This window comes from Corylus avellana, chromosome ca4 (genome assembly GCF_901000735.1).
Source record: "Corylus avellana chromosome ca4, CavTom2PMs-1.0".
Classification (NCBI taxonomy): Eukaryota; Viridiplantae; Streptophyta; class Magnoliopsida; order Fagales; family Betulaceae; genus Corylus; species Corylus avellana.
In genome coordinates this window covers 32596022-32606256 of record NC_081544.1, presented here as the reverse complement: position 1 = coordinate 32606256, position 10235 = coordinate 32596022, and the positions used below count along the sequence as shown (strand labels likewise).

Sequence of the window (10235 nt, the reverse complement as noted above, 5' to 3'; positions counted from 1 at the left end):
AATGATAATACACTTCCTCTAAATTAATAACACCTACCTCTCAGCTCTTCAAAATCGCATTTCTTGATCTGCAATATTGATTGCCGGCCACTTTTTAAATAAACCCCTTAATTACATCAGAATTCGACTTCTTTTCACCAACTGATTATCAATTGATTTCCTTTCGCTGCACCTTGAATTTTTATTTATTTCTTACATTCTGAAAGGTGAATATGAGAGATTGAGGGTCGAAGTGTCAAAAAAAAAAAAAAAAACAGACAGGCCATCAAGTACGTTGTTCTTTGTCTGTACGTTAGACTGTTACCTAGTATATATATATGCAATGATTTATTTCGTACCTAAATTAATAGTTTTGGTTCCATGACATTATTCCATATATATATATATATATATATAAAAGTACATGCCCCAATCATTTTTTAAAGAACTAACACGTTTTTCTTTAAGACATTTTCCCAAATATCACCCAAGTCATTCTTTAGAGGGTGCTCAATCTGTTATTCAATGGTAGATTGATAATGCCACGGCAATGAAAAAGGAAAAAAGAAGGATAAGATAATATAAAATAACATTATATTACTGCATGTGTTGTTACAATATTACCATATATATTTGTGTCAGAATATGATCGATCAGTATACTATGGTAATAATTTTTATTCACTATCATATTAGCTATTGTCTATATTTTAATTAGGTACTATTTCTTGATTATATATTTAGTGTGTGTGTGTGTGATTTTTTTTTTTTTTTTCAACTGGCCTTATAAAAGTATAAATAGATAATTTTATTGTACAGTTTATTATTAATTTATACATTAGAAATACAATATCTTGTCTTTTAAATATGCAGCTGAAAGTGAGACTTCTTTTGTCAGCTTCCATTACAAATTAATACCTAAGCTATAGCTTACGTAGGGAAAATGACATGAGAAATTTTATATATATATAGATATAGAGAGAGAGAGGGAGAGAGAGAGAGAGATCGAAGACAAGCAATAGATTATATGGAAAACAAATTCTTAAGTTGAACTTTGACGCACTATTTGGGATGGCATCGTGTCCACGTAAGTGACAGAGAAGGTTACTTAAAAAGCTGAAATCTGCTTCTAATATTTCAAGAGTCAATAAAACTCTCAGCTCTTAGCGCTTCTGATTATTAATTGTTATTTATTTTCTATCACTTTCTCTTTCACTAGTAACACGAATAAAGAAAATGAAAAAAAATAAAAAAAATAAAATGTCAAATTCTTTCCTTAATTTTTCCATTTTAAAATGTAATTTTTTTAGACTTAATCGCTTTGATATAAACAAACACTAAATAGTACTGGGTATATTATAATCAAATAGCAATTAATTCATCTAAAACATGCAGTCATGTAATATATAAATAAAAATAAAAGTCAAAGAAAAGGTTAATGCAAGTTGAAGGTCCTATAAAGACGTGGATACATCAATTGCAAATTTGAAAACAGTTCCCTGCAAATATGTCTCTTTAAAAGTTGGAATAATCGCTGTTGTTGAACCAGGAATATTTATGCTAAGCATGAGCTGCTTGAGTACTTTTCTTTTCTTTCTTTTTTTCTAATTTCAAACGGTGCGTTCGTATAATATGACTTATATTGAATTTTCGCCTTTTAACATCAAAGAATGAAACCAACCCCGGTGGCCATCAATGGATTGTAAAGTCAATGGATTCCCCTTTTGATAGTAGAAGAATAGACTTGTTTGGAATAAATCTTTCGAAAGCTTTTCAAATAAATGTTTTTTTCTCGTTTTAATAAGACCATAAGATGCAATTAATAAATAATTACAAAAACAAAATAAAAGAAAAGAAAAGACCAATTGACGCAAAGTGCGCTCTATTTGAACTATTTGGGAATCATTTGTTCAGGAAATTATCGTTTTCTCCGATACATAAACGTCAAACGATTTTCGTTTTCTCCAAGGGTGGTAGGCGGCCGGAGTCGTACGTAGGCCATGGTTCCTTTTACTTTTCTTTGTGTTATCAAAGATTTCTCTAACGGTTAATGGTGTTTGATTGTGACGTGGTCAATTGGCTCTATTTGTGGCGTTAGGTGTTAGACAAGTTGGCCAAAGAGTAAGTGACATGCACCCATCGAACTAGAAATTTAACTCGCAGGGCCAGATTGTATTGACATTTTTTTTTGGAGGAGCCAAAGTAAGAAAAATAAATACTTAAAATATTATTTTTAATAAATTTAAAGGCTAAAAAAATTTGTATTGTGAGCCTGTCATTCTTGTATTAGGATCATAAGATGCTAATTAATATATATATATATATATATATATATATAATCATTATTTTCTTTTTAGTAATAATAGTTGTGTCCTAAAGGGTAGCTCAATCGACTGGAGACCACGTCTCTTGTGCGGACATGTAAAAAAAATAAAAAAAAGTAACAATAGTTGTAACCCCTTCAAAAACCAACCATGATTGACCAAAGATTGCATACAAACATCAAAGCCACATCGTAGTGACTATAATCTCTCCATGATTAATGCAAAAGATGGTCATGCCTGACGTTGACTAATATATATATAAGATTTAGTATCCTATGGTATATCTTTTACCTACCTTATTTAAAAAAATGAAAAATAATGTATATATAAATTGGCTTCTCATTTCGTTATTAGGCATACAGGTAAAAGAGTCCAAATCAAAGAATATGTGACACCTAAGATAAGATGTGGTAGCCTCTCGGTGAACTTGCTGTGTCATGTGTAGACAAGACGCTAAAAAACTTGATCGTTAATTCTTCTCTTGTCCATTTTCTAAGCATATTTGGATTCTTCTATATGCATGCAGGTTTGGCAGGTTCAGAGCTACTAAAGGAAGTCTCTGATCTCTACTGTACGTGATCTTCAAATTAACACTTGCCATGGCAATCAATGGCAAGAGAAAAACTCCACAGTATTTAATGGCAGGTAGGGTGAAGAACGCCTGTAATATTTGACACGAGGTCCTATTACTCCTATATATATATATATATAGGCAAGAGTGAAAGTCAATATATATTTCAAGGTTTTGTGTGATCTCAATAATACAGATCATTCCAGAGGTCTTGGAGGGGTTTTTAAGAGAACGTATTTCGTACTGGGTAGTTGAGTTGCCTTTCCAGCTGGTTAGGAGATTTTCTTTTTATTGTTTTGTCCCTTTTCTGCCTTTCGGTTGTCCTTTCATCCTTTGTATTGTCCCTCTCACATGGGAATATATTCCTACGTTGCTATATATATATATATACTTTTTTTTTTCTTTTATACAATGCTTGATCCAAAAAAATCGTATGTATGATTTGTTATCATCCTCCCTTCCCCAAGGTGTCAATTCAGGTTTGTCTAGAATCATTGGTAGATGATTATATATATGAGCTAATACGAATATGATCTATTTAATTAATCATGTCAAATTTATCTGTTTAATATAAAAAAGGTTGAGTTGACATACTTTTTGCTAACACAACATACTTGAAATAATGTGATTAACGCAATTTCATATCTTATAAGTATAAATTATATTAATTACATATATACATTCTCAGCTAGTTTCATGATAAGATCAATTTGATAATGCTTTATATCGTGTTACAAAGGGCCTTGTTCTATTAAAAAAATACATCGGATCGGGCTTTTTTGGACCAATGAGCAAAATGCCTAAAACCAAAAGTGATCTTAGAAACTAATCACATTCGTTTTTGGATTAAAAAAATCTCAATATCCTATTCATTTTAGGAGAAAAACAAATCTTGAGTTTTCAACAACAATTACTTAATTAAATACGTTCATATTGCTAGAAAAGCCAAAGAATCAATAGGTCTATGATCATTGTTAATAAACATAACCCAACTTTATATATTTACGGTTTTTAAGAGTAAAAATGTAATTTAATTATATGAATTATGAATGTTGGGAGTTAAGTGGGTTAACATGAATTTGAACCTTCATCTCTAACCGGTTAAACCTTGACCCGAATCCAATTATACTAAACCTAATATTCTAATTTCGTATCCGATTACATTACCAGTCCTACGATCTCCTCTTTAATTATCCACAGAGGATTTGGTCAAGCGGTGATAAGAAAAACAACAATACTTCGATTAGATAACCGGTGTTGAACCGCCATTATTAATTATTTAAGGACCATTTGGTCAAGTCGTGATATAAGAAAGCGAATTTTTGTTTAAATCTGCTGACTTAGCTCTCCATACTTGGAAATGTAAAAGTGTATACGTAATAACAAAATTGTATTTCAATATTTTCTTTTTATATATCTGGACTCATCCGATCCTTGTCCCATGACGGAATACACTAAAGATTAACGAGATAAGAACGATGGACTAGAATTATTAATACTTAAATTAAATAGTATTTATTTCACAATCATGATTTAAAATCAATGTATTTTATAGTATACATAATGTTAATATTAATATAATTTTTATAAAAATTTATATGACATCATTAAATACATCAATTTTAAATTCGACGGCACCAGATATTAATGTTGATTAGCGCGCGGCTAAACTTTGACCAGAATGGATTCCCATTTCCGTTTGATATTTCAGACGTATGAATCTTCAACCTGACAGGTTGGTTAAATAGGTCTTTTATGGATCTCTCTCACCCTTATAAACGTTGAATTTGAATATTATTTTTTGCTCTTAATTAAATAAATATTGTTGAGAAGCCAACTAGTAAAATAAAAAATAAGCTTTTAATTTGTTGCTTCTTGGTGTGTTTTTACACTGTTTGACAATTCTCTCGGAGTAACATGCAAGGATGAGCACTGGGGTTTGAATTTTTTAAAAGAGAAAGTCAAATGTCTTCAGGTCTACAGCCCTTATATATATATATATATATATATATATATGAGAAGCTCAACTCCTACGGAACTGACAAAAAGCTAGAATTGTTTCAAAAGCAGTGAAGAACAATATACATCGGAAATGTCTTTTAATACAGTCGGAGAAGACAGAAAAATGGAATCTAACGGCGACGAAGGGAGTGCTGTGGAGATCAACAAGGTGAATTTCTTTCACGTACACACGTACGATCGATGGTTTTCTACATGAAACATGATCATTTTGTTTTTCTCTGAGAATTTCTTAATTATTAATTAGTACCATGCAATTCGAATTTCGATTACGTCTCTCTTTTATATATAGAACTTTTTTTTTTTTTTTTTTTTTTTTTAATTGGCCGATCTATAAATGATGTTATTAACAAAATACATCCGTGATATTTGAAGGACCAGATAAACAAATTCTTGAAAGTTTTCAATTTTTTTGGCTCTTGTCGATGGTCTTGTTTTTTCCGAATTGAATGATAATATTTATTCATCTTTCTGTGAGACATGTATATACATATATACATATAAATATATAGAGAGAGAGATGTTGGTTTGTTCAACCGAAATGATGATTTTTACTAACTTTATGCACCTTACTTTTGAAAATTATACCTAATTCCAAAAGGCATATATATTGCGGACCAAAGGTACTAAATCCATATGATTTAATCTTTATCACGTGGGTAGATCTGACTTAGCGCAACCTAAGACCTAAGACGATGAATCTTACAGACCGGTCGACAAAGTCAAGATAGATTCATTGTCAATTGCATGTAATAATTGAATATTTTCTATCATTTTTTGTCATCAATTATTTAGTTCCAATAATTTCATTATTTTTCAGTGATTAATCTTTCATTTTGCCCTTCTTCTTCCCTCTTTCTTCCTACATCCCTTCGTTCCTCTCTAGAAAAAGGACAAGTTGTATATATATCTCAAAGCCTACTACATATGCTCTAACCCTAGTTTCTCCAAAATTAGCAGGTGCCCTTAGCAATGGAAATAAATACAGAAGACTTGCTTTCCACACGACAGAATTATCAGGTAAGAACCTTCGATTTTCATCCATTAATGTTATGCATGCATAAGGAAACTTTAGGATATATATATAACATCGTATAAGCTTCTGACCATGTCAAATATATATTATAAGATAACTTTATTTTCTGTTGCCACAGCAGGAGGATCAGTTAAAATTAGCTGAAGCTGAAATGGATGAGGTTAAAGAAGAAAATGAAAGATTAAAGATGTTATTAGCACGAATTGCAAAGGATTACCAGTCCCTAAAAATGCATTTCTTTGATATTCTTCAACAAGAAGAAGCCAAAAGTACTACAGACACGACTTCCGGATCCGACGGCCATCAGGCAAAAGAAGAACCTGAACTTGTCTCCCTTAGCCTTGGGATGACGTCAAGTGATCAGGCTAAAAAGCATGACAAAAAGAATAGCAATTTGAGTAATGGCGGCCAAGAGGATGATGAAAGAATGAATGGACAACTTTCATTGCGGTTGGACTGCAGATTTGAGCCGGGCTCAAACGAAGATAGGAGGATTATTGCAAGCTCCAATATTAATAGCTTTGAAGAAGTACTGAAAGAAGATGAGCCCACTGAGATTTGGCCTCCAAGTAAAGTTTTGAAGACGGCGAGAAGCACAGATGATGAAGTTTTACAGCAGAATCCTTTGAAGAAAGCTAGGGTTTCTGTTAGAGCTAGATGCGATACCCCAACGGTTAGTATCATTATCAATTAAATTTCAATTACAATATCTGAGAACCATTTGATCACTTCATAATTAAGGTGTTATATATAGTTAACATTTGCTGAGACTTTCATGATTTTTTAGATGAACGATGGATGTCAATGGAGAAAATATGGACAGAAAATAGCAAAAGGAAATCCATGCCCTCGGGGATACTACCGTTGCACAGTCTCATCATCATGTCCTGTGAGGAAACAGGTAGATCTTCTGCCTCCCTTTGTTGAAATCTGATATGTCGTTATATATATAGCATAATTAATTCCTTGGAGCTTATCATATATAGAACTATGAACATAATACTTATCAAAGACTTCAACTTGTGCCATCATCTCGAAAAATGGCAGTGTGTCAAGTTCGGGTCACTTTGAAGTATGAATATATAGTTATATAAATTAATTGTACCTTGATTCATTTAATTAAAAAGGGGGAATTTCACTTACCCCCTATACTTTCGCGCTTTTTGCAGACACCCCCCATTGTTCAAAACCTCTCACTTTGGTGTATCCAACTTTCGTTTCCATTCACTTTGCCCCTTCCGTTAGGATTTTCTGTTAAATCCTAACGGAAAGGGTAGAAAATTACAATCGTGCCCTTATTTTTTATTAAAAAATAATTTTTTTTTAAAAAAAAATTAGGGGTAGAAAGGTCAAAAGTTAACGGTAGGGGGGTATTTGAAAGGAAACGAAAGTTTGATACACCAAAGTGAGAGGTTTTGAACAATAGGAGGGTGTCTGCAAAAAGCGCGAAAGTATAGGGGGGTAAGTGAAGTTTCCCCAATTAAAAATATCAAACTTCTCAACCTTATCCCATTATTTTGTGTTAGATTCATGTCGGATTCGTGAGTCGTGTCAAAAATTGACAATCCTTATGTCACATGTTATGTTCGGGTTGTATTGAAATATAAGACTATATAGGTTAACCCTAATCCGACCTATTTAATTAAACTAAATTTAAATCCCAACTTCACAATTCATCCAATTTCAGTTAAATATAGAATAATATTTATTTAAATGATCAAATCAACAATTTTAATTAAATATTTCATGTGTTGAGTTATAATTATATATTAAGATACAATTTGAATCCGACATCTTTTAGGAACAAGTGCTTGTAGAGCCATACAAATCACTGTAGAAGTATTCTATTGTAGCGAAAATTAATGTAAACTGATCCATATTAGCTGTTTTCTCAAATTTCAGGTGCAAAGATGTGTTGATGACATGTCCATCTTGATCACCACCTATGAAGGAACACACAACCACCCGCTTCCAATTTCAGCCACCGCCATGGCTTCCACCACCTCAGCTGCTGCTTCCATGCTTCAATCCCGCTCTTCATCAAGCTCCCAGGGAGGTCTCGGGACGTCAGCCACAGCCCCCATCTCCAGCTCCACCGCCACCAACCTACACAGATTCAACTTCAGCGCCTCCCAAAACTCAAGACCACATCAATTCTACATTCCAAATTCCTCATTCTCAACTTCAAACTCACACCCAACAGTCACTCTCGACCTCACCACTGCACCATCCACCTCCTCCTCTTCTTTTGGAAGGTTTTCTTCTACACCAAGATACTCTTCAACGCGCCTCAATTTCTCCTCATCATCTTCCTCTTCTTTAGACCCCAACACCCTACAAAGTCACTGGAATGGTGGCTATCGCGGCTACAGCAATTATGGGAAACCGGCCTACAATGACAACCATATCGAGTACTCAAACACAGCTGGAAAACAACCATTTCAAGAACATTTGTACCAAAATTACATGCACAATCATCAGAATGCCGCTGTTCCTCTCCAAGAAAACATAGTGGCTGCAACCAAGGCAATCACATCAAACCCAAAATTTCATTCAGTTTTAGCCGCAGCACTCACGTCATATGTCGGTGATGCCAGAGAAAACATTAATCAGGGCGCGGGTGATCATCATCATCAAAGCTCAAGCCTGAAGTTGAAGTGGGGTGACTCTCGTACGGTGAATCATATATACCCTTCAAGCGTGCAGAATGTAATAGGGTGTGGGTCAAGCTACTTGAACAAATCGCCGTCTTTAATAACCTCTCCACAACAAGGCGGCTTGCCATTGTTCCCACCTTCATTGCAACTTTCTGCATCTAAAGGCGCTTCCACGGCTCTCGCTGACAATAGGGACCATTTCCAGTTGTGAGGGTTTAAGGTTAATTAGCGAGACGAGGTAGCTAGGATTATTGTTGTTAAGGTTTCCCCAAGTGTTCTGTGTAATGAAATCTGTGTACGGATTATAACATTTTATGTCTGACTCATTTGTCCACTCATTCGATGATCATATGATCGGTTCAAAGCTTTGTTCATATCAATTTTCAGAGTGCTGAGAGAACAGTTGGCCTTCCAGTTTTTATTTTCTAATGGATTCAAACAGGTCATTTGCCAAAATTACGATTGTTGTTAGAATATTTGAGAGGTACTCGTCTTATGGAGCTAATCTCATAATCCGACGCTATCAGGCCAATCTTTTACCCTCTATGCGCCGTATCTTATATATGTTTATTTCTTTCCTTGTATAATTTTATATTATACACTATTAATTTGTTTTAATTGTATGATTTTATATATTCTGGTTGCATTTTCCTATTCTAACCGACCCCACTCTACTATAAATAAGTCCCATCTTAGTGTAGTTATTCATCTTAAACATATATATGGTATTTTGGTACGTGGAAAAGCTATTCTATTAAAAAAAAAAAAAAACTTTTTTTTTTTTTTTTCCCACTATATCCACACAAGATGGAGGAGGAGAGGGGAGGAAGATTATGACATCCACTTCATGAACCATGGTCTCCAGCCAATTGAACTACCCCTTAGGGACATGAATAAAATAGTCTTGATGTTAGAGTACGTATATACTCTTAACACTCTTTTTCAGTGTGGTTAGAGAAAATATATATATATATATATATATATATATATATATAATACTTGAAATAACATTCCCACTAAAATGGTTATCTCTTCTTTTAAATTTACACCATAATTGTAATGTTTCTCAAACTTTACAAAGTTGCAATTAACCCTCTAAACTATTAGTCCCTTACACTCAGCCAAACGAAAAACACATCACAGCACAGCAAATTAGCAATTGAACAAAATGATAATAACACCCTTGCATTATATATATATATATATATTTAAAAATATATGTATATATTACTTTTTTTTTTCTTTCTTTTTTTTTTTCATTATTAACAAGCCGGGCAGGCCGAGTGCCACAGCTACCTGGACCTGTGCTTTAAGAGGCCCAGGCCCATTTGTGAAATTGGTCGATTTAATTCATCGGACGTGATGTGTTTTTAGAAGTAGTAATAATCTAAACGACACATTTAAAAGAGAATAAATAAGACCCAATCACCTACTTAACTACTCTTAAGAAAGTGACAAAAAAACATTTATTCGAATAGATATAAGTAAGTCCATTCGAGCAGCTAATTGCTAAAGACGATGAATTTACAAGGATTAGATCTACCCCAATTTCCTGTGGGCAACAGGCGCAACACATGCAAGAAGAGAACTCATAAACCTGTAATTCGTGGGCTAAATGAAAACAGCACGCAGGGTGCCACAAAATAAAAA

General features: G+C 33.5%; 1 protein-coding gene across 1 annotated transcript; it reads left to right on the top strand.

The window, feature by feature from the left end:
- Nucleotides 1-6052: 6052 nt before the first annotated feature.
- Nucleotides 6053-8796, top strand: LOC132178433 (WRKY transcription factor 72A-like). The gene is made up of 3 exons (XM_059590872.1): nt 6053-6601; nt 6716-6829; nt 7831-8796. The coding sequence occupies exons 1-3, from the start codon at nt 6080-6082 to the stop codon at nt 8794-8796; spliced, it is 1602 nt and encodes a 533-aa protein (XP_059446855.1). The 5' UTR covers nt 6053-6079.
- The last annotated feature ends 1439 nt before the right edge of the window (nt 8797-10235 follow it).

What these genes read in the sequence shown, in the direction of transcription:
- LOC132178433 (XM_059590872.1), top strand. Translation starts at nt 6,080, where the DNA reads ATGGATGAGGTTAAAGAAGAAAATGAAAGATTAAAGATGTTATTAGCA. An exon ending in CTAGATGCGATACCCCAACG is followed by an intron (nt 6,602 to 6,715) that starts GTTAGTATCATT and finishes ATGATTTTTTAG; the next exon opens with ATGAACGATGGATGTCAATG. An exon ending in CATGTCCTGTGAGGAAACAG is followed by an intron (nt 6,830 to 7,830) that starts GTAGATCTTCTG and finishes CTCAAATTTCAG; the next exon opens with GTGCAAAGATGTGTTGATGA.